Consider the following 25,734-nt stretch of genomic DNA (forward strand, 5'->3'; position numbering starts at 1 on the left):
ATATAAATGAGGTCTCTCATTCTTCTACCTAGGATTTCGAGTTAGGTAACAATATAGACAAGGCAAGATCACACACGAAATATACAGTGTGTTTTCTGTTGTATCAGTGGGTGTGTTTTTACTTTCTAGTTCATTTTGGTGAATTGCAATCACGGTGAGTTGAATTTTTTCATTTATTTCGTACACTTTATCAGTTAATCTATTAGTGAATTGATTATTAATAAAGATATGGCTAACTAGTTACGTAATGTTATGTGGTAATATATTCAACAATATTTGTTTGTTGAATGATATGGAACTATTCATAGGGCCGATAAATTGGTTGTGCAACTAAGAAACAAATATCAGACAAATAACTTGAATTAATCCTATAAAAAAAATTGTTTTTAGATGTTCAATAAAAAAATTCAACCACTTAATTCGATTCATTTATTTTTGACGTAAAGCAAAGTTTAAATAAATGCCACACAAATTTATATTTTTATTCTTAGAAAATGATTCAATTGAAAACTTTTTTTACTTAAACATATATATTACGCATCGCTTAAATAATAAAATTATGACACTTTTGTTAAGTAGAAAAACAAACAAAGCTTTTTTTAAAATTATAATTTCAAAATAAATTTACGATGATTTATTAAAAAACAATTTCCAGTGTAAAAAAGTAAGTAAAAGTATTTTGTTCATAATATACAATCAATTATTAAGGGAGATAAAACTTACAGGGCATTTTTTTCTATTGATTTGAAATTGAGTTAAAGTTTAGTTTCAAATAGAAAATTTCGAAAATCAAATCAGCAATAATCAATATTTGATCCAAAAACATCAAATGACTAGATTTGTTAATGTTTTCCATAATAAAATTTTCTTGTATGATGTTTTTGTATATACGTATAGTGTGCCCCTTGAGGAACCTACTATTTACAGCTAAGTTATTAACCCTACTTCCCTTTGAAAGTTTAGAATTTGGACTGGCTGTAGCTGCCATAGATCTTCGTTTTCTCTCCATGGTGTAGAGTTCCATAGTGTCTCACGCTCCTAGAGAATGTGGATGGAGTTATCTGCTAAATTTAGCGTCTTTGAATGTCCATTGAGGCGACAACGCTACGACAGGACTCCTGCTAATAATCGTAGGGTCTTCTTACTTAGGCCGATACATTTAGCAGATCTTCTCTGGTTATAGTTTCCGAGGAGGATCTTTATCTATCTACAGCCCCTGCAGATTCTCCCAGTAACTGATTTTACCCCTATCTATGTTCATCTCCGATACTTTCTCTTATGTTCTGTATTTAGGCTGATACGTTGAGCAGATCTTCTCTGGTTATAGTTTCCGAGGAGGATCTTTATCTATCTACAGCCCGTGCAGATTCTCCCAGTAACTGATTTTACCCCTATCTATGTTCATCTCCGATACTTTCTCTTATGTTCTGTATTTAGGCTGATACGTTGAGCAGATCTTTTCTGGTTATAGTTTCCAAGGAGGATCTTTATCTATCTACAGCCCCTGCAGATTCTCCCAGTAACTGATTCTACCCCTATCTATCTTCTTCTCCGATACTTTCTCTTATGTTCTGTATTTAGGCTGATACGTTGAGCAGATCTTCTCTGGTTATAGTTTCCGAGGAGGATCTTTATCTATCTACAGCCCGTGCAGATTCTCCCAGTAACTGATTTTACCCCTATCTATGTTCATCTCCGATACTTTCTCTTATGTTCTGTATTTAGGCTGATACGTTGAGCAGATCTTCTCTGGTTATAGTTTCCAAGGAGGATCTTTATCTATCTACAGCCCCTGCAGATTCTCCCAGTAACTGATTTTACCCCTATCTATCTTCTTCTCCGATACTTTCTCTTATGTTCTGTATTTAGGCTGATACGTTGAGCAGATCTTTTCTGGTTATAGTTTCCAAGGAGGATCTTTATCTATCTACAGCCCCTGCAGATTCTCCCAGTAACTGATTCTACCCCTATCTATCTTCTTCTCCGATACTTTCTCTTATGTTCTGTATTTAGGCTGATACGTTGAGCAGATCTTCTCTGGTTATAGTTTCCGAGGAGGATCTTTATCTATCTACAGCCCCTGCAGATTCTCCCAGTAACTGATTCTACCCCTATCTATCTTCTTCTCCGATACTTTCTCTTATGTTCTGTATTTAGGCTGATACGTTGAGCAGATCTTCTCTGGTTATAGTTTCCAAGGAGGATCTTTATCTATCTACAGCCCCTGCAGATTCTCCCAGTAACTGATTTTACCCCTATCTATCTTCTTCTCCGATACTTTCTCTTATGTTTTGTATTTAGGCTGATACGTTGAGCAGATCTTCTCTGGTTATAGTTTCCGAGGAGGATCTTTATCTATCTACAGCCCGTGCAGATTCTCCCAGTAACTGATTCTACCCCTATCTATCTTCTTCTCCGATACTTTCTCTTATGTTCTGTATTTAGGCTGATACGTTGAGCAGATCTTCTCTGGTTATAGTTTCCGAGGAGGATCTTTATCTATCTACAGCCCGTGCAGATTCTCCCAGTAACTGATTTTACCCCTATCTATGTTCATCTCCGATACTTTCTCTTATGTTCTGTATTTAGGCTGATACGTTGAGCAGATCTTTTCTGGTTATAGTTTCCAAGGAGGATCTTTATCTATCTACAGCCCCTGCAGATTCTCCCAGTAACTGATTCTACCCCTATCTATCTTCTTCTCCGATACTTTCTCTTATGTTCTGTATTTAGGCTGATACGTTGAGCAGATCTTCTCTGGTTATAGTTTCCGAGGAGGATCTTTATCTATCTACAGCCCGTGCAGATTCTCCCAGTAACTGATTTTACCCCTATCTATCTTCTTCTCCGATACTTTCTCTTATGTTCTGTATTTAGGCTGATACGTTGAGCAGATCTTTTCTGGTTATAGTTTCCAAGGAGGATCTTTATCTATCTACAGCCCCTGCAGATTCTCCCAGTAACTGATTCTACCCCTATCTATCTTCTTCTCCGATACTTTCTCTTATGTTCTGTATTTAGGCTGATACGTTGAGCAGATCTTCTCTGGTTATAGTTTCCGAGGAGGATCTTTATCTATCTACAGCCCGTGCAGATTCTCCCAGTAACTGATTTTACCCCTATCTATGTTCATCTCCGATACTTTCTCTTATGTTCTGTATTTAGGCTGATACGTTGAGCAGATCTTCTCTGGTTATAGTTTCCAAGGAGGATCTTTATCTATCTACAGCCCCTGCAGATTCTCCCAGTAACTGATTTTACCCCTATCTATCTTCTTCTCCGATACTTTCTCTTATGTTCTGTATTTAGGCTGATACGTTGAGCAGATCTTCTCTGGTTATAGTTTCCGAGGAGGATCTTTATCTATCTACAGCCCGTGCAGATTCTCCCAGTAACTGATTTTACCCCTATCTATGTTCATCTCCGATACTTTCTCTTATGTTCTGTATTTAGGCTGATACGTTGAGCAGATCTTCTCTGGTTATAGTTTCCGAGGAGGATCTTTATCTATCTACAGCCCCTGCAGATTCTCCCAGTAACTGATTCTACCCCTATCTATCTTCTTCTCCGATACTTTCTCTTATGTTCTGTATTTAGGCTGATACGTTGAGCAGATCTTCTCTGGTTATAGTTTCCGAGGAGGATCTTTATCTATCTACAGCCCCTGCAGATTCTCCCAGTAACTGATTCTACCCCTATCTATCTTCTTCTCCGATACTTTCTCTTATGTTCTGTATTTAGGCTGATACGTTGAGCAGATCTTCTCTGGTTATAGTTTCCAAGGAGGATCTTTATCTATCTACAGCCCGTGCAGATTCTCCCAGTAACTGATTTTACCCCTATCTATGTTCATCTCCGATACTTTCTCTTATGTTCTGTATTTAGGCTGATACGTTGAGCAGATCTTCTCTGGTTATAGTTTCCGAGGAGGATCTTTATCTATCTACAGCCCCTGCAGATTCTCCCAGTAACTGATTCTACCCCTATCTATCTTCTTCTCCGATACTTTCTCTTATGTTCTGTATTTAGGCTGATACGTTGAGCAGATCTTCTCTGGTTATAGTTTCCGAGGAGGATCTTTATCTATCTACAGCCCCTGCAGATTCTCCCAGTAACTGATTCTACCCCTATCTATCTTCTTCTCCGATACTTTCTCTTATGTTCTGTATTTAGGCTGATACGTTGAGCAGATCTTCTCTGGTTATAGTTTCCGAGGAGGATCTTTATCTATCTACAGCCCCTGCAGATTCTCCCAGTAACTGATTCTACCCCTATCTATCTTCTTCTCCGATACTTTCTCTTATGTTCTGTATTTAGGCTGATACGTTGAGCAGATCTTCTCTGGTTATAGTTTCCGAGGAGGATCTTTATCTATCTACAGCCCCTGCAGATTCTCCCAGTAACTGATTCTACCCCTATCTATCTTCTTCTCCGATACTTTCTCTTATGTTCTGTATTTAGGCTGATACGTTGAGCAGATCTTCTCTGGTTATAGTTTCCGAGGAGGATCTTTATCTATCTACAGCCCCTGCAGATTCTCCCAGTAACTGATTCTACCCCTATCTATCTTCTTCTCCGATACTTTCTCTTATGTTCTGTATTTAGGCTGATACGTTGAGCAGATCTTCTCTGGTTATAGTTTCCAAGGAGGATCTTTATCTATCTACAGCCCGTGCAGATTCTCCCAGTAACTGATTTTACCCCTATCTATGTTCATCTCCAATACTCTCAATGTTCTGATAGAAAAATGCTTGGTGTATGTAGGAAGTTGACTTATTATCAAGATTTTCCTCATCTAACTCTAGGGGTTTTTGGAAAAAATTTATTCCATGATACACTTTCTCCTCAAAATAGACATTTTCTTATGCCATGAAGTCCTCATCTGATAAAAATCTTTCCTGTGAAGTGAAACTTTGAGGTTAGGAAACAGGTAAAAGCTGCTGGGAGCCATTTTAGGTGAATACGAAGGATCGTCAACCAATTCGCGAAATTTATCCATGGAAAATACCGAAGTGTGAAAAGTTGTGTTTTCCGGATAAAAAAGCATTTTCCTTTCCTTTGAATTCGCTAGCTTCTTTCTTATTTCCACTTGTTCCTTATACAATGCAATATCCAAAGTATCCAACCTAGCACTCCAAAGGAAATGAAGGAACGTTTACGAAATGATTTGCAAAAATAGTGGCCAATGGGTTTCCTTCTTATCACGACAACGTGCAGTGCTTCAGTCAGTGTGCAACAAATGCGATTGCTTTTTCTATATCTCTAACCTAAATCCTTCAGCCGTCCAGTACCATTTGGTGGAATTTGTTTTATTTCTAGCCGTCTCGAAAGCTCGTCAGTTGTTTGACTCACTCGTAGGATTGTTAAACTAAGCGTCAAAAATTGCCGAATGTTTACTGTGGATTTCTTCAGGTTGAGATCGAAAACGTTTCAGATCATCCTCGAGATTAATAAAAAAATTTCAATGGTGTATTATATTTGTTCCAGATGAAAATAGCGTGCTTAGTGATATTCACCTGTGCATGTACGTGTGTATTAGCCGAACCTGCCATAAGTGAAGTTAGACCAGTATCCAACAGACCAGGACGATTTTTGTCGTTGCCTGTACCACAAAAATGTGCAAATAGTAAGTACAAAAACTGGTTAATATTCAATAGAATCACCAGAGAAGTATTCAATGTGTTTTTTCTTCTTATATTTGCAATGTTTTTAATAAAAAAATCAATAAGCACAAGCATTTTTGAAGAAACTCCAACTCTAACGGACTGCATTTTATCAAAACGTTTTTCTGCAACACTAGTATTTGAAATTTTGATCTATTTTAAATATTAGTAATCTTTGTTTACAATTTTCACGTTACCTGCATTAAAATATATTGAAAACAACGTATAGAATGACATTAAAGAATTTGGGAACATTTTCGTAACGATGGATGTAGTGTTAGTTTCTGCCATGTTTTTGATATCAAAATTTTACGTTAATCTGACGGATTAATTAGTTGTAATGCTCATGTAGAGAAAAATAGGACGAAACTGAAGAAAAGTTAGGTAAATATCTTTGATAAAGGCTTAAGTCAAAATTTTTCAGAAGAGCAACAGCAAATTTAGAAGCATTATGTTAAATATAATTATTTATAAGATTTGTAAATGTTATTTTATACATACATAATTTCCAAATGCTCAAAGAGTGACTTAAGTACTTATAAGCAGTTATAATCCTGAAATTTCTCTGTTCAAAGGAATGATTTTTGTGGTTTTTTTCTTTTGAAAGTCGTCATATAAACACAGAAGAAACTCAACGACTGGAACCGTCATTTACTACAGTTTTTTCTACCCAAAATAATAAAAATTGTTTGATAAAAAAACCATACCAATGAAATTCAAACTAACAGCTATTCTGGTGATGATAAATGATGAAAAATCATTACCAAGTGTCAGGCTAAATTTGGTTTCAAAAATCCTATATTAAAAGTTTCGTCTATTTTCAATTTACTAATAATTTTTTCATTTTCTATGATTCGTATTTCAATATTTGCTATATAAATAAAATTAAAAAAATATTGTTGGTTCACCCTGACATATACTTAAGCCACTTCGTAATGCTTTGTGGTAGTACTCAATTTCTCAATAATCACGTCCTTGGCCTCTTGAAATAAACAAGAAAATCGTGAATAAATAAAAGATTCTTCGATATTACTTTTAATAATATGAATCACGTAAAAAATATGATAATTTAAATCATAATAAATTATAGATGCGATGTCAATGGAGAAGATCCTGTAAGAAACAGGATCGAGAGAACGTGTGCAATAAACGGAATTTCAACTTGTATATCTTGTTAATTATAATCATTTTTTTATATAAATTCCATGTCAAGAGCTGGTTTCTTCTATATTATTCAATACTTTGAACTTGAGTAAATAAATAGTAAATTCATTTCATATACTTTACAATAATAATATTTTGATGCTAAGAAGTTTAATTTGGATAAAACAAAAAGTATTAGTTTTAGAAGAAAATCGTATCCTACAGTTTGCAATCAATTAATAACAAAAAATTGATTCTTGTAGTAATATATCTGTTAAAGTAGTTTTTAATGGCTTCCCAATAACTATGAGGAAATTACAAAAATTACTAAAACAATCGGAAGTTTCTGGAATTGTTTGGATCCACAATAATGTTCGTCCTTATAGGGTTAGCGTAAAAAAAATTATCTGCGAGTAATTTTTAATCCTTCAGATTATAATTCCTATACAGCGTTGAAAGATTTTTATCTTAAATATTAACGGAAGCAGTATCTTCAGAATTAGCGTTTCCAAACTAGCGTAGAGTTTAGAAAAACCGTTAAAACTCACTTTTAATACGACAAATATCTCAGTCGTCGATGTGATTATAACAATAAATAGTTTCTATTATACTCAATGAGATTGGTTCTTGGCCATGTATCACAAACCGTCCCAATGTGGGGTCGAATGGCCAAATAACAGAAAAAAATTCAATACCAAGGATTGATATAGAAACCAGAGGTTGGTTTCATTCGATATTGGAATTTTTAAGCCAATTAATGAAACAAATTCAACGAAGCTTGAAAACTGAAGAATAAAACTAGCGATTCAAAGTTAATATTTGTTTAATTTGGAGAGACACATACGATTTCAAATTCAAGGAAATTAGATTAACAGTTCCTCAGCTGCATCACTGATATCCAAGTGCTTTTTCTTTAGTTCTGGTGTCATCTTCGTGATAAAAGGATCCGAATTCTCCAGTAGCTTGTGGAGCACGAGTTTTTGATCCTGAGTAATCCTTATTCCTACTTGTTGTGCCTTTTCGTTTTGGAGAATCGATTTCTGCACCATGGACTAAATTTTATACACCGTTGATGGCTTGTAGTACTATAGATACTATTTAAGTCAATTGATTAAAAACAAGGTAGTGCAGCAAACAAAGATGAGGTCTAATCCTTTTTTCGAGGTGTTATGAGCGGATAGGCAGATAAGGGAACATTATTTTTGCTCCAATCTTTACTTAAACACGTACAGTTTGAAAAGAGACCCTCCACATGTCGGAGAAAAACGGAGCTTTTTCTGCTGTTCCCAATGCTTATTGAAAATTCGTTACTAATAAAGTTGTAAGGCGCTCTAATTTTTTGGTTGCTCAGTATGACTGATTTGTGGCTTACTTGACTAGTATTTAATTTGGTCAAACTTCCATTGGGTCGAAATTATTGGAAATACCTTTGAAACAGAGAAGGAGATAATCGAGCGCTGGATTCACTGTGCATCGTCTTCTTCGAAAAATTTTGCGTAAATTTGATATTACAAATTTCAATCTATCTACTCCAATATGCAGTCGGGAAAAGTACGAAATTTATTATGAAAAAACACTCCAATTCCACATAACCGATTTTTCCAAACTTGGAAAGTTAATTTCAGAAGTAGAAATTGTTAGAACCCATTCAGTTACCAAAGTCATAATAGGTAATTTATATTCATAATGTAAGCTTCGAAATTATTCTAGATGGTCGGGCTGGTCAGGCTGGTCGGTCTGATCAATGCCAAGATATATAGTGAACAGCTTATGTTAATATATGAGGTTTCATCAAAGAAATATTCAACCTAAAGCTAAACCATATACTACGAAAGTTTCACGGAATAAAATCGAAGAGCCTGGTGGTATTGAGCTTCCACTACATCCAGCATATAGTCCGTACCTTGCACCTCTAAATTCTTGCGTGAGAAGAATTTGTTTGAAGTTGAAAATGCAGTGCGACAATTGTTTGTAACCAAGAATGATTTTCTTTTTGTACGATTTATTCAAACATATCGTACAGAGGAAAATTATTATTTAAGAACGCATAAAAGTTCTATAAGTACTTTAAGTGGACAGAAAATATTTAATGAAATTGAGGATATTTAAAATTCAAAACCAAATACAGTCGATGTCATTTAAGTAGACATAATCTTATAAAAAATTCTTGTATCGTATACGAGCACAACAAAACTGGAAATTTTGTTTTGACTTTCACATATCAGTTTCGTAATTTTAAATCAGGTATTCTCTTTATTCAAGAACTTGATTTTAGACCGATCTCGCAATCTTCACGCATTTCTCCTTAATTGAGTGGATTTCGATAAGATAAATAATTTGTTTATGTTTTTCTTATTTGTAGGGAAAATTATTGTTGCTGGGGAACATATTTTCTCCCCCCTGTTAGATTAATTATTATTTAAAAGTTCTTTGGAAGGAATTGAATATTTGATTAGTTATTTAATTTTATTATTTAAGCCTTTATACGCAGAGTTGCTGCTAATATTTCTGATTTAATAATAAAATAAATAAAGTATTACATTACAAACATTAACCTTTTTAAAGCATGACGTAAGTTCACAAAATCCTTTTCCATGAGCTCTAGTATGTGGGTTTCCGTCAAATTTAACCATCGTATCTTATTCAATTTGGTCACTTAGTGCTTTGGCAACCAATTTTTCATATGCTTTACGTGATGAAACTCGCGAAACTGCTTCTCTATTTAAATAATTATTGCTTGGGATCACTAAATTTTTCATGAAATGCGAATTACTTCCTGTTGTGTTCTGGTTGTCTATATATAACAAATCATTTTTAAAACTGTTAGTTTATGCATTTCCGTTAATTTAACCATATTTCAGAATTGAAATGAATGGTTTTCAAACTAAAATCTGATGCGTTTCATGGCGTGGTATCTCTTCAAAGTATTTTTAATGAATACCGACTAAAAATCTCGCAAAAAAATTACGAGGTCTGGCTATTGAATAACGAGACTGCTATAAATTGTTGCAAGAGGTCTATGGGGACAATTCTCTATCTCGTGCGCGTGTTTTTGAGTAGTGTAAGCGCTTTAGTGATGGTCGAGAAAGCACTGGAGATGACCAGCACCTTTTGATTGTTTCAACTTCGGAAACAGTGACCAAAATCAACCAAATTGTGCGTGCAGATCGTCGAATAAGCACCCGGATGATTACCGAGGCTGTAAACGCCGATAAAAAAACGATAAGAAAAATTTTGCACATGACAAAAGTATGTACGAAGCTGGTGCCAAAAAATCTGACTCCTGACCAAAAGCTCTTGCGTCAACGGGTCTGCTCACATTTCCTTGAAAGGTTAGAACAAGATCTGCTTTGAAAGGGATCCTATTTGAGTCGATGGAAGCGGTAAATCAAAAAACGGCAGAGCTCCTAAAGGCACTCACCAAAGAAGACTTCCAGCACTGCTTCGATCAATGGGAAAAACGTATGGAAAGGTGTGTGGCGAATGGCGTTATTTAATAGTCAAACATCACCATAATTATGATAAGCCACCCCACAACAATCATCATTAAAGTGGCCATTATCTCAGGAAGTCTAACAGATATCGAACCATGCATAACTTTGTTCGATAGATCTGATCAAGATCTATCTGTGTGTGAAAAGTCATGATGATTGATGTATAGGCAGAAGATTTTCCGTGTAAAAAGTATGCAATCTGGATCTTGATGAGGTCTATCGAACAAAGTTATCCACGGTTCGGTATCACTGTTAGCCTTCCCGAGATAATGGCCACTAATGGTTTCATGATGGCCCTTTTCAAATGATATATCACAATCGTATACTTTCAATTTAAAAAAATGGGGTTTTCACCTGTAAATCGATTGAGGTATGGATTTTCGCTTTGAACAGTTTGAATTTATTTTAAGTTGACGTGTATAATTAATTTATTCCATTTGTTGGTTTCTACACATTGTACATACACATATATTTCGTTTTGGCTATGACCTTCAACTTTAAACATAACTGCACGTTTGTGTATTTGATTAAATTGCGGGTTTAGTATTAATTCAAATTTTTATTTAGCTACTAGTATAAATAAACCCGCTGGCAGTGTATCATATTTCTTCTCGAAAATCTAGTTAACATTTCATATTTATCAGAAAGATATTTTAATTTTGTTGAACAAGATTACATTCTATTTCTGAATGGTTTCGTAAGGTACCAATTTTGTTACCATTTAATAACGTGCATTTAAAACTAGCCTCATTTTTTATCAATTATTATAGTAATTAAGCGTTCTATATGCAATATTTAGAAGACGAGTAATCTGCGACTGTTTCACAACATATATTTCAAAGAAAAACACTTAATACTTGTTCAAATTCCAATTTTTTTCTAAAAGAAACAAACAAACCAGCGAACGTGGTACTGTGGTATAAGTTTTTTCATCCATACGTAAACGCAGTGTTCGAAGTTCGACGTTTTATTGCAAGTGGAGACAGCCCTTTACAAGACATCGGTTTCAATCATTTTAATCCATTGAAATAATATCACAGAGCATTTCTGAACCTAAAACTGGTTTACAGTTTTCAGTAGATTCATCGCGAACTGCTAAAAAAAGATATTTATCTGGTATTTTTGACAATACCGTGAGTCTTCTGACAATTTTTGAGGTTTTTTGTGGATAATTACGTTATTTATCTATTAAAAAATTGAAAACATTGTTGATAATCTTTTATAATTTTAATCCTACAACCTTCAATAGGTGTTTAAAAAAAGTCTGCACTTTAAAATGATTTCTACTATTCACCTCTGAAATAATTTCGAAAATGTATCCTGCCGTTCTTGAAAGGAGAAAACAACTACTTTCTTGGCTAATGCCTCGACGAATATTGATATGCATCTTCTCTGAAGAGCGCGTTGTTAATCGACCTTTTTGTCGATATTAATATTGCAAGGAGAGGTTTGTCACCACTGACTAGTTTCGACGTTATAACGTCTCATCAGAGTGGTATAACAACTCTCATTCGGGCTTGAGACCCAAACTGAGGACAACGTTAAATAACGTCGTTATTTGGTAAATGAGCTGTGTAAAATATATCACCTCATTTTCTTTGGTTCTGGTGTCATCTTCGTGATAAAAAGATCCAAATTCTCCAGTAGCTTGTGGAGCACAAGACATTTTCCGCGAGTTTTTGATCCTGAGTAATCCTTATTCCAACTTGTTGTGCCTTTTCGTTTTGGAGAATCGATTTCTGCACCATGCACTAAATTTTATACCCCGTTGATGGCTTGTAGTACTATGGTAGTGCAGCAAACAAAGATGAGGTCTAATCCTTTTTTCGAGGTGTTATGAGCGGATAGGCAGATAAGGGAAAATTATTTTTGCTCTAATCTTTACTTAAACACGTATAGTTTGACAAGTGACCCTCCACATGTCGGAGAAAAACGGAGCTTTTTCTGCTGTTCCCAACGCTTATTGAAAACTCGTTACTTAAAAATGATTTCTACTATTCACTTCTGAAATAATTTCGAAATTTTATATTTCGAAAATGTATTCTGCCGTTCTTGAAAGGAGAAAACAACTACTTTCTTGGCTAATGCCTCGACGAATATTGATATGCATCTTCTCTGAAGAGCGCGTTGTTAATCGACCTTTTTGTCGATATTAATATTGCAAGGAGAGGTTTGTCACCACTGACTAGTTTCGACGTTATAACGTCTCATTAGAGTGGTATAACAACTCTCATTCGGGCTTGAGACCCAAACTGAAGACAACGTTAGCTACTCGACCAGGGGTTTGCAGTTGGAATTGAGGATGGTGCCAAAAAGGTCGATTGACATAACGATCTTCAGAGGAGATGTGATCCATAAAATGAAAAAATTTCATTGCTTTTTTTTTCTTAAAACTCCAACTATAACGTTGAGTTGCTTCTACATAGTTCATTTGACTACTACCAAACCTCTAACAAGTATAAACGAAGACTTAGCCAAAATGTATGACAACTACACAATGTCCAAAGTCATAGTCATCTCACTTTAAGGTACCTTTAAATTGAGGTTGGGTCAAAAAAATCACAAGCTCTTGACCTCTTACAAGATTTATTTATTTTGTGTCTAATTCCATTTATTATGTTTCTACTTATTTTGTTTATTTCTCTTAGGACCAAAACAATTCTTCTTCAAGGGCCACAATTACTTCTACAGTGGTAGCGTACCTGAATTAGCCAATAGAAAAGTAGACTGGTTAGACGGTAGGAATATTTGCAGAGAATATTGTATGGATTTAGTTTCTATGGAAACACAGGAAGAAAATAATATGATCTTCAGACTCATCCAACAAAGTAAGTAGGTAAAAAATGTTTGTTGTCTTGCACAAAGTGTTTCGAATCATTTTCAAAATATTCAAATGAATTGTTTCCATTATTTCCACTACTTTTCTTTCCTAACAAAAATAGAATTATCTTACTGTGTATAATTTAGAAATAATGAGATCAAAAAAGTGGCTGGTACAATTTTTTAGTTTTAACTAATTTACTAGTATCGAAAGAAACAGAAAAAGATTTTAAACTTTTTTATTATTGATTACAAAGCAAAATATCAAACTATTTAATATTAATTAATTAATTAATTAGCAGTAGCCACCCTTCGTTGCTGGAGGACTCTGATGTGATACTTCCTCGATTTCGTCACCAATAATCTGCAAATTTTATAAAAAAATCTACATAAGAATGTGGAAAGTTTTACCACTTTCACATAGCTGCTTATCTTTTGCCCTCCTTTTAAAAGTTGGGGTACTAATCACTTTTCTGATTTGAGGTCCAATAAAAAGCCTTCTTTAAACTCAAGTCCACTCGGTTACGTACATTTTTTTTCAAATCTTACACCTATCATTTATAATATATAATAAATATTTTAAACAAAGCAGAAAATCAAACTATTAAAAATTAATGAAATGATGTCACTGTCTTTTTTATGGCATAAATTCTTTCTTTGAAAACCCGGCGACGTATCCAATGCAGCTCGCGTTCATTGTTGATCGGAAACTTGAAATTTGAAATTCCCACCAAAAATGTGTGTAATCTAGAGGCTTGTTCTTGGTAACTGCACTGGAACTGTACTGAACTGAACCAGTGCAGGCCAGTTCATGAGTGTTTCTAATTAGTTCGATCGGATACAAAGAACGATACAGTGCAGAGTAGTATTTGTTGATTGTATTGTATTTGAGGTTATTTAATGTGACGCAGGCCTTGTAGTATCAACAATCATGGAAAACGACTTATTATTGCACTGCAAGGACTGAACTGACTCTAGACCCAGTGCAAGCAGTACAGTGAACTAGTTCTTTTGCACTGCTACTAAGAACAGCAACACTAGCACTGGTTCTGCTATAAAGAACGCTTTAGTGTACACTCCCTGACTAGTTCTGCCAGTGCAGCTACCAAGAACAAACTTTAGATATCATTCTGAGTAAGGATCCAGAATCAGCTAATAGGTAAAAGTTCTTCTGTGTTAAAAGTCTAAAGACTATTAAAGCGATCGATGTACATTTTCCTGTTACTTTTATTAATGACATTTATATCTATTTGATGGAAAACAATCAAAGATTGTTTCGCAGTCGAATACTTTACAGCTTGTTTTCTTTTTCAATTATCGATGCATTATTTACATTGAATAGACTTTGTTTTAAGATACTTTGAGCAAATGCAATTTCTGGTGGTCTGTACACAACGTGACAGTAGCTTTTTAATGCTAATTTATTAAACCTACAAGAATTTAGGTCGCTAAAGTCACTATATATTTAAAATTTTATATCGATGAACTATCTTTTACATACTCTGTTCATTATTACTTAAAGAGAAATCTATTCAGTAATTTTTGAAAAAAAATTGAACTGCAGTCTTAATAGTTCTGATAAGCCATCCTACACCCTTAAAAAATAATTATTAAGATTCAGATTTTTAGCAGAGGAAGGGAATGAAATGATTTAATTTAAGCAGTTTGGTTAAATAATTACAGATAATTATAACGAAAAAAATTTGAAGATTAAAAACGTCCAAGCATTCTTTGTACTGACTCAAAATTGATGGCATAAATACTACTTTTTAAGCACACCTCGTATTTATTTATATACTCGCTCTTTGTCTATCAAATATCAGATAATAACTAAAAGAAATATTAAACTTACAGGACCAAATAAACAGAATTCTTAGATATGAAAAAGACATTAGATCAACAAATTTATATTCAGGATTCAGTTATTTTTTTTATTAAATCCGTTAAAAAACGGCTTCCAAATATTTTTTCTTTAATATTTAATTCGCTGTCGAAATGTTGTTTTTGGAATTATTTATTTTAGACCACTATAATAAATTATTTCATTTGGTATAATAAAGATGGATTTTAAGATTATATTTTAAAAATTTATTGCCACTGATATAAAAAAGTACTAAAATTATAAATACAAAAACAGGTTTACCATACCACAAAATTGCCAGACAATTTATTTTATAGTTCTTCCAATTTAAATTGCAAAAGACAGTTATACGAGGATCAATCAATATTTCATAAAAACGCACGGCACTAATACTAAATTAAGAAATGAAAAATAACGTTTACTCCTCGTATAAAATTCGGTAAACATCTAACAAACCGTCAGTCCACGTGGACTCATCATCTCCACTGTTTACCAATGAAAACATCGAATCGTAAACATAAATGCATTTCTATTGGCCGAAGCTGTCGGAAGGCGTACGAACGCAATTTCTTTGAAATATTTTTGATAGACAGTCTACGATAAATTTCTTTAAATAAATATAAATACGGCGTTATTTAGTAAATGGAAAATATTCAGCAATCTGATAATGCAATCATAATAAGATTTGCTGAATTAAATAGAGTAAATAAATTTTCTATTTATCGAGTAGTCACGAAAGGGGTTGCTGTGGGTCATTCACGGAACCGAAAAACTAAAATCAGTTGACAAAGCTACTCAAAATTTTAAACGTTGGACAGTTTATAGTTTAATTAAGGAGAACAGGATTGCATTAGAAGTAATACAGCAAAAGGTAGCAAATTATCCAGAATACAATTATACCTGTTTAGAAATATTGCGTCAAGTTTTGTCAGCATGTGGTTTTAAATACAAAAAACTGAATAAACGGATGGTAATAACCGAATCGTTAAGGATAGTTCACACAAAAGGGGTCAGTTCACGTCTGGTACCCTGTTTAAACCAAACGCCCTTACAGGCAGGTACATTTTACTCGTCTATTTACGTTTTATAATTTATTATTCAGTTGTAGCAAGTTAACAAGGTATAATAATGATTTTTTTCCAAGTTCCAAGTAGTACTGCATTTAAGTGCATCTGTTTAAATAACGGGCGTATAATGCTGTCCAATTTATAATGATTCGATTGCCTTTTAACGAATACTTTCTCGCATAAGATATACATATTTTTAAAAGTATTTATAAAAATAATAAATTTATAAAATGAGGTATCTACGCCTATGGTAGATCAAACAAAATTGCCGGCAAGGGTTTTTATAATCTGCAATTGATATTGGAAGAACTTATAAAACTATTCTATGATAATCTCTTTGGGTGAGAACTAGTCGACAGTTGTCAAAATTTGTAATTAAAACAACCAAAGTTTACATAAATAACTTTCTTTCATTTGCACATTTGAAATATTGATTAATTGATAAAAATTAAGGAACTTATTAGCCCGGCCTTTTTTCAGTTTAAAATTGCTTTCACTTTGTAAAACTTCGCAACAAATTGCTTTTTTTTTGTTATTCAAGATACATTTGTGTTTCTCTACTTTCTATTAATTTATTTTATTATACTATCTTCACATGACAACCGCAAAAACCACCTGTTAATGTTCTCACATTAATTTATATACTTGACATGTATACCAGGTCCGGAATTCTCAACTCACTCCTCTCACAAGCGAGCGATCAACGAACGTCTCTACGTATGGTGTAGACGGTATTAATTCTCTCTCTCGTTCTAGACACTTTGTCTATACTGCGCATGCTTCATGCGCGCAAAAGTTGCGCAGAAATAAGTGAGGCGCTCGGAGGAGAGAGAGAACGATACACTATTTGTTTCACTTCGTCGGAACACCTTCCACTTATAGAAACTGTCCATACATATATGCAAAATAGTTTCTAGTTCTGTACATGTACTTGTGCTGTCAATCAAAGGCAAAGAAGTCTATTCTAACCTAAAACCATTTTTCAATAGTATCAGTAACTTCAAACATTCCAAATTCACATTCGACTGAGAATAAATCATAAGTAATTTTCTCCTTACTTTCTTCTAATATCATTTAACTCAGGAATTTTTTGGGGAAATTTTATTTACATTTATATTTTATATCCTGTCTATTGAATACCTCATTAATTTTGTGAATGCATCGACTCACTGCAGATTAGGAGATACCCAATAATTGTTACCTACACCTTAGTGTAGGTAATAGTTCAATAATTAGTTCATTTTAACATTTAGACAGCATTAACAACTTTTAATGGTATAAAAATTTTATAATAAATACCTAGCAGCTACATATTTTTTATAAGGTATACACAGATGGAACTGGAGCAGCCTTCTACTCTGAAAACCTGTCGAAATCCCTCCTATTACATATATCCACTCTGTTGAACTGTTTGCCATTCTAAAAGCACTTGAGAAATTTGAGAAAATTGGATCCAAGAATGTCCTTATAACAGATTCTCAAAGTTCACTAACTGCAATCTGTCAGCGATATCCCAACCATCTTCTTGCCATATTAAGAAGGAGCTACTCTCTTGCAGAAACAACAATATATATGATAATTTCTTGTGGGTTCCATCCTACACCGAAATAGGGAAATGAAAGAATACATCGATTAACAAAAAATGCATACAACAACGTGCAATCAATGAAGAGTAACTATATAGTACATATCGATTTCAAGCAAGAACATCCAAGAAAAATTGCAAGGAAAAGCAAATCAGTACCTTACGAAACCGTTAAAAATTATCACGACTATAACTCCAACAACATAAGTAGAAGAAAACAAGTCTACAAATCGAACATACTCATATCACACATGACTACCTATTAGTGGAAAATCACAAACCAAATGCGAGATGTGCAATAGTCTTAATCGACTGTTTAAAATATGACGAAAAACGAAAAATAAATCAACTACCATACTCACTGGAGAAGCTACTTCAAGTTGACCCAAATCTTACAACTGTAGTTTTCACAGGTTCGTCCAGATATATTCTTATTGTGTCAAAACATATCTGAAAGTTTTGGTTAGTTGGCCGACATACTTTTCTAAATTGGTCATTACTGAGTTGCATTAGAGAGTCTCTTCAGCTTGTTCTAGTTCTTCCAGCAGTTCAATATACAGAAGAAAAACACTTTTTCAATAAAAATGATAGGTTAGAATTATCTATTTACATGCGAATGAAGCACTACGCGTTCCTATTGCGTGAGAATCGAGACAATCGATCCCCTCGCATTCAATGACATCGATATCGCTCCAAACGAGGACCTGAGAATACGGACACAAGATTTTTGTCATAGATGAGTGCAAGGTTATGTGATCGTAATTATTAATTCAACAATATGAAATTATTAATTGAAATTAAATTTTATGATATTAATATACATCTCATTATGAAAAACAAAATTAACAAAAGACAATAGTAGTAATTTCCCAGAACCTGAATTGGAAGGTGTGAAATTTTTTCTCATATAGCTGTCATACAATTTCAATTGCCATCCCAAGGTAAACGTTTCCTTGTTTATAAACTCTATAAATATTCAAAAAGGATCTTAAAATATTCTACTTTTAGAATTAATGGTGGATATATATATTTGTAAACGTCAGTAGCGTAGACAGATTGAGATTGTTTTGGTTGATTTTGGGGCCTCTTTTACAGGCCCAAGGAGGAGTGTTGTAGCTTGGAAACCCCCTGGGACTAAAAACACACAATTATCACATCTTTTGCATTAAAAATTAGCACTTATATCTGCCAGTTAAAGTAATTCATTATACAGTCATTTTTAACATTACCGTTAGCCTATTTCAATGTCCATGGCACTTTTATGTCTATTATCATGCATTGAAAAACACTTAAAACCTTGCAATCTTTTTTATAGATGTTCAATTCTAAAACAGATGATTATAGTCCAGTCATTTTAGATTTTATCTGCGGAATAATTCCTAGTGAGCTGAATTTTTGTACACACCTTTATTGCGATGTTGTAATGAATATGTGAAAAGTTGATGTCGATATCTTGGTGACTATGAAAGTTATAAAGGTCAAAAGGTCACGAAAATCAGTTTTTGGCAAATATCTCGCGATCTATTGCTCGAAGGTCAATAGCGGTTATTATGAAAATTGTTCCTTGTAAAATTATCTACAAAAAATGTATTCTGCATTTTTTTGTGAAATTAACCGTTTTCGAAGTACAGCACTCGTTTCCCCATCACCTACGTGGTAGAATGTAAGGCCCGTTTTTTATACATTATTAATAATCCATGATACTCAAAAAAAGGTTTTCTTATTCAAAAACAAATAATTTTTCATAAGAATTCAGTAAGACACAAAAAAAATAAACTTTGATATATAATTTCTTTTTATTCATTGTCGATATCTTCAGTTTCTCTATCAGTAATAGTTGCTGACTCATTTCTAGTTTTATATCTTCATAATTTCCATCATTTTTTTAACCCGCGTTTAAGCATTACTGGTCAGGTCAATATCCACCACATTTACCGCTACAACCTTTCGTATAATTACAAAAGGTGGCGTTCAAGAGAATATTGGGTGCTGGTGGTGATAAAGTGGTTATTGGCTATAGTATATTAGTTTTCAACTCCCAACCCCACTGTTCTGGATCAATTTCTCTTCCTAGCCATAACCAGGTTTGTATTTAATAATATATTCGATAAATATGCTGTTGAGCTGCTGAAGAAATAAGTGATAATAAAGAAAAACTTTGTCTTGTTAATTTAGCAAAGATACAGTATCATCAATTATCTATCGAATGTTCTGGATTTGACAATGACATCCCGAAATCAATTTTCTTGTTGGAATATTTTCGCTAAATTGTTTATAAACATCTTCATGGCTTTCGATTTTCCTCTCCCAAAAAGTGCTGAAGTTGCATCACATCCGGTCAATCTGGATTCTTGTAAGACTTCAATCGAGTATATTTTTGTTTCAACATGGTTTTTTCCTGTTTTTTTAAAAAAATTGATAAAGACTGATCAAGTATTTGCGTGCATGTATCACTCATTATGAAAATTGTTTAAGAGCAGAAAACAACGTGTTTAACACTCAATAAATAATTTTCAACTGAACTACACACAGTACGACAAGTAGTATCAGGTATAAAGGGACAATTTTTGTTGGTAATCTTACTAGAAACAATTTTGTAACATACTTTTCCAAAAATAATATTATGTCTAGTTTTATAATAATTTTATACTCGGTTGTATTTAAGAAAATATAATATTGTATTTTGTTGTTTTCTACATTAAAGTTATTAAAAGTCGTTCCTCTGGAGATATTACTTCTCTAAAATTTGTATTTTGCTTCTTTAATTTACTTTCTAGTAAATTGTAAACCACGTCGAGTTCCTTCTTGGTCATCCTGATATACATTTTACACCTGTCATCGTCATTGCTAATTTCGGGCCACAGAACATGATATTCACCACATTCGTGCCTACGTTGGTTTATTGGATGAACCCAGTACTCCTTGGATTCATATCGTAGCACAAGCAGTAACTGCAATCATTTCCTCTTCTCCATCCAACCAATCCATCTCTTCTTGTAGGTGCTCCATTATATTATAAGCTCCGGAGGATTGTGAATGTATGTTGTGTGAACCTGAAGGTCGAGGATACTACTTAACAGGTTAAAAACATCAAAATGTCAGCTGGCACACACGTTTTATAACACACATAAGTGTCCGGCCTATCTGATGTGTCGTGTTAACACGGCACGTATTAAAAATGTGTCTTTAGCTTAAAAGATGCAAAGAGTGTGAATTAATTTTATTCCAGCTATTGTAAACTTCTGTCGATTGATACAATCAAGTAATAATCGTTATCAGCTTCTCCAACAAAAACACGCGATTTTTGTGTATTGTGTAAGTTCTAGGGAAACGCTGAATACTTGTTAATGTTGTTACCTTGTAAGGAAACGGTGACTAACGAAAAAATATAATTCTCATATCGCCGTTATATGAGCAGAGACTTGCTAACCTTCAACTTCAAAATATCAAAGATCGACGTTACACAAGTTTTATATAACTGCATAACTTCTTGACTTTCGGGTTGATCTTTGAGGGCTTAAGTTGATCAACTTTAATTTACGTAAAACTTTTAATATACGAGGATAATCCCATAAAACTGACGGTCCATGACCTTGCCTGCAGATGGAACGGCATGTGCCTTCTTTAAAGCCGAATTCTCCCTTTTCAGTTCATTGTTTTTTATTTCGGGTATGAACTAATGGACCCACGTTTCATCCATGGTTATGAAACGGTAAAAAAATTCTTGTTCTGTGAACAAACGCGCCTCTCCTGTACAAACTTTCACTTAATATGCGATATATATCACTGTTTGAAATACCTGCTACGTCAAAAGATCATCCAGTACCACTTTGTGGATTTTATTCCAACATTTCTCGAGTCGTCACCTGATTTGGTCGTCCATTGCGATGCTGGTCTTCGTGGATCGTACGGCTTCGTTTAAATTCTGCTACCCAATATTTTACAATTGATAACGAAGCAACAATCTCATTCAAAGCAGAATCTAGGTCAGTTTTTATATTCGTTGGGCTAACGCCTTTCAAATAAAAGTATTTTATCTCATAACGATAACCAATTTGTCCCATGTTTACAAATTCACGTTAACTATAAATACTAAACAACGTGGTGTCTTCAAACTTGAAACTACCGCCATCTATAAGTCAGACCAGGTAATTCTGGGTCCATCCTGGTAATCTTAGCTTCTGGTTGGACTATTAGAATAACCATATGGCGAAAGCAAGCAAAGATACTAGTGGAAAACGATATTAGCAGAGTTCTAAAGAATTTTTGCTTGAATGGTCACTTTTAGAAATTCAAAATAGTGGACTTACTGAACAAATATCAGAAGCGAACTAGTTTCCGAGTGATTTTTAGAGTAATGATATTTTTTTTTTTTTTGTTTTAGATGATGTCCCATTCATCTGGACATCTGGAAGATTGTGCGATTTCAAAGGTTGCGAAAACCGCGCTGATCTCGAACCCAAGAACATCTTCGGTTGGTTCTGGTCTGCTAACCGAGAAAAGATCCAACCGACCAATAGAGTACCAAACGGATGGAGCTACAACCCATGGTCGCAAACAGGTCACAAGAAACAACGTCAACCAGATAACGCTGAATTCGACATCAACAGAACCTCAGAATCCTGCCTGTCAATTTTGAATAATGTTTATAATGACGGTATTGCATGGCATGATGTGGCTTGTTATCACGAAAAACCCATCGTTTGTGAAGATTCTGAAGAGTTATTGAATTATGTAGCATCCACGAATCGTGGAATTCGTTTATAAATAAGTTTTATACTTTTATTAGATTCTTTGTTATAGTTTTCAGAATTTCATCGAACAAAAAAATCCAAAAATTGTTAATAAAATAATTAACCATAATATATTCAGTACCAGTTGGGATCAGGTCCAATTTTGTTGCAAACATTATACAACAAAATAAAAACTTTTTTCCTTAAATTGTAGGTATGAATTTTTTCAAATTGATAATAAAAGTAAAAAAAGTATATGCTCTATATTATCAACACAGCTTTTACGTAAATTAGTTATATTTTTCTATTGGTAATAATAATAATAATAATAAGGGGTGGGTAATTTATAATGAGTAACCCCATACACGTAGTGATTCAGCTTTTTGACTTATGACTCATTTTTAATTTTGCACTACCTTTTTCTAAACATGGGAATGAAAAATTACAATTTGGAAAAAATGCAAGAAACATCACGAAAAATTCTAATAAATTTAACTATTTCACTGGATTCTCATACTATTCTTTGAATACCCCAAATATCTGTAATTTTATTAGCATTGAAATAACTCAACATCAAAATAGGAATTCACAAAAAAGCTTATTTGTGTTAAATCAATTTCTGTATAGAATCGGTCTACAGTTATGTCATTTTAACAGCAATAAAACATATACATCCTTAAAATTAGACTAGTACTTTAAGTGGCCTTAAGTATTATTGATACTTACTTTGGTGCTGAAACGTATAACATTATTCGTTTTAGTCAAAAGGAATTTACTCTTATGATTCACCATTGAAAAAACAAAAATTTTGCCACAACTGCTTTCTACCACAAAGTTGGATTGTTTTTCCTTTTATTCGTTAGTCTACGTCGATTAACAAATCATTTAAACATACATCTGGTGATTTCTATGGCAACATAACGTGAAGCTAAATTTTCCAATTAAATTTTAACCTCACTTTTATTGTTAGCAGGATAACTGTCTTGCTTAAACCGTATATTCATTCATACATTCAAAAGGTTCTTCTAATTTGATTTTGAATCATATTTGTCCAAAATTTCATCTGTTAAATATTTTTCTTGAAAGCCAAAGACAAATCATCACTCACACTTTCCCACTACATTCTGGTAAAGAGGTATCCAATGGGACAGTTGAATTGTTTCCACTACTGTATCAATGTAATATAAAACTAGTTTTCCTTTTTTTAAGCAAACTTCATTTCGGAAATCCTTTGGTAAAGATTTGAATTAGTGTAAGTAGTTCAACATCTTTCTATAACCGGTTTAACATGTCATTCGGCTTGTTACGTTTTTCTTCAAACATTTTGAAAATTCCGTTTTTCACGTATTTTGGCAAATTAGTCAGTTCGGATTTTTGAAGATATTAATTTGTTATCGACCTCCCACTTCCAATCGAGAAATTTAATAACCTCGAAATTGAATCAAATACTTCCTCTACACTTCGAATCAAAGTAAATTTTACTAAATTTGTAGTAATTTTATTCTTTATATTCGATGGTAGGTTTTTGCTTGTTATTTTCTCATCTTTCTTTAAGTAGTATTGTGCAACACACATATTTTTAATCATGTAAGACATTGTTAATGGTCTCGTCTATTTTTCACACTTTTTGACTTTTTTTTGAGAATTACTAACGATGTTATCTTGTCTCATCTTATGGTTGAAATATTTAGGATTTCATTATTTTTTTCTCAACTATATTTTAACAATTCATATTTTAATCAATTTTACCGTTCCAATGTTTGATTTTTTAACTTAGTATTGAAACTGATCATTATTTTTTTGTTAACCTTATGGTTATTATTGTTATATGTTATAGGATTTACAGCATTTTGCTATCAATAGATTAACATTAAGACTTTAAAGTCTTAGCTTCGATTAGAAGAGCAGCTTTTTTTTCGCTGCTCTTTTTTCCCTATTGTTTCATTTAGTATTTTCAATAAGTGAGCACTACTATACTTTCTTGTTACTAATCACCCCAACTTGTTGTTCTAGATTGGTAAGTTTACAAGAAAAGTAATTCTTTGAATTTCTTTTTGTCTCTGAGGAGAAGAGATGTAACATAATTTTTGTTTATTATATTAGTGCAAGTAATTGGAGTGTAAACAAAAACTGAAAATTATTTATTAGTATGTGATTTAAATAAATAAGTACAAATTGTGTATTTGTGACACAAATATTTCTCAACCAAATTTACTGCCTAATGAATGTGTTCAGTAAACATTAAATTTCTAATCTTTTTGATTTTGAAAACTGTAACAATTGAGGATATTTTTCTGTACAGCAGATGTTTCCATTCTCTTGCTAATCTTTTTATTTCAATTAGGGTCTTTCCTTTCTTATCTCCTATTTTCCTTATTTGGTCTATCTACTTCCTTCTCGGACTATCTCTTTTTATAGTACTTCCTGCTTCCATAACTTTTTTTGTAACCCCAATTTCCTCTTCGTATAATTTTAAACATTGTAAAAAAGATGTATATTTATTTTTATAATAGTTTATATTTTTCATAAGTGCAGCTATATTATTGTAAATTTCAGAATTGCTTTAACATCAGCTTGATAGTAAGTTTGTTTCTTAATATTAAGAAATCACATACTTATGTAGACCCCTTCCTAATAAACAAACATAGATCTTTTAAGCTCAGGAAAAGCTGGATCTGGAATCACTATAAAGAACTAGTCAATGTTGTCAGATTGTGTCTTATATGTTTAGATATAATAAAAGTTTTTTTTTGTATTTGGGATTTAATATCTTAATAGTTTCAAAGGATTTGTATGAGTAGTTTTCAGAACCAGTAGACCTCTGTTCTATCTGTGATACCCAACTTCTTTGCGCCCTACTAAAGTATTTGCCTCTTTTATATTTTGAATACACTATTCATTAATTCATATTTATGAGGGTTTTAGTTTTTCATACTCTAACAATGCACTGAAATATCTCAAAAAGTTTTTATTTGTACGTTGAAAAATCTAGAAGATTCGATTTTGAAAAAATTTGAATATTTTACAATGTGTTTAGACAGGGGTGGCTTTAAACCTACAAAAGTATGTGATTATGTAATAATATGATTTTTGGTTTTTATTTATGGAATTAATAAATGTCTTTTATTTTATTACGTTGTTTTCTAACTTCAAGTTTATTTAGGAAAAATTATTATCCTATTTATTTTTTATAAATTATTTTCTGAAATAAAAGTTTTTTTAACTTAATCTCGTGATAAGGCCCAAACTCACATTATCTCCTATATTACTCACAATACATTATAGTAAGAGAATCTAAAAAACTTTAAGTAATAACTAGACGAAGAAGCCAAAAAAACTAAGGATAAATATTTAGCAGAAAACAGAAT

At 33.1% G+C, this 25,734-nt stretch overlaps 1 protein-coding gene and 2 long non-coding RNA genes across 3 annotated transcripts; 1 reads left to right on the top strand and 2 right to left on the bottom strand.

Moving 5' to 3' along the window:
- LOC130900157 (uncharacterized) lies at positions 1-25,497 on the top strand. Its single transcript, XM_057810551.1, has 4 exons — positions 1-154; positions 5,488-5,626; positions 12,949-13,128; positions 22,018-25,497. The coding sequence occupies exons 2-4, from the start codon at positions 5,488-5,490 to the stop codon at positions 22,398-22,400; spliced, it is 702 nt and encodes a 233-aa protein (XP_057666534.1). The 5' UTR covers positions 1-154; the 3' UTR covers positions 22,401-25,497.
- On the bottom strand, positions 13,344-23,372 carry LOC130900158 (uncharacterized). Its single transcript, XR_009060141.1, has 2 exons — positions 23,093-23,372; positions 13,344-13,484 (listed from the first exon to the last, which is right to left on the bottom strand). It is a non-coding gene; the product is annotated as an uncharacterized LOC130900158 (long non-coding RNA).
- LOC130900159 (uncharacterized) lies at positions 16,620-18,687 on the bottom strand. Its single transcript, XR_009060142.1, has 2 exons — positions 17,996-18,687; positions 16,620-17,017 (listed from the first exon to the last, which is right to left on the bottom strand). It is a non-coding gene; the product is annotated as an uncharacterized LOC130900159 (long non-coding RNA).
- Positions 25,498-25,734: the final 237 nt, after the last annotated feature.

The sequence above is a fragment of the Diorhabda carinulata genome, chromosome 12, assembly GCF_026250575.1.
Source record: "Diorhabda carinulata isolate Delta chromosome 12, icDioCari1.1, whole genome shotgun sequence".
NCBI classification, from domain to species: Eukaryota; Metazoa; Arthropoda; class Insecta; order Coleoptera; family Chrysomelidae; genus Diorhabda; species Diorhabda carinulata.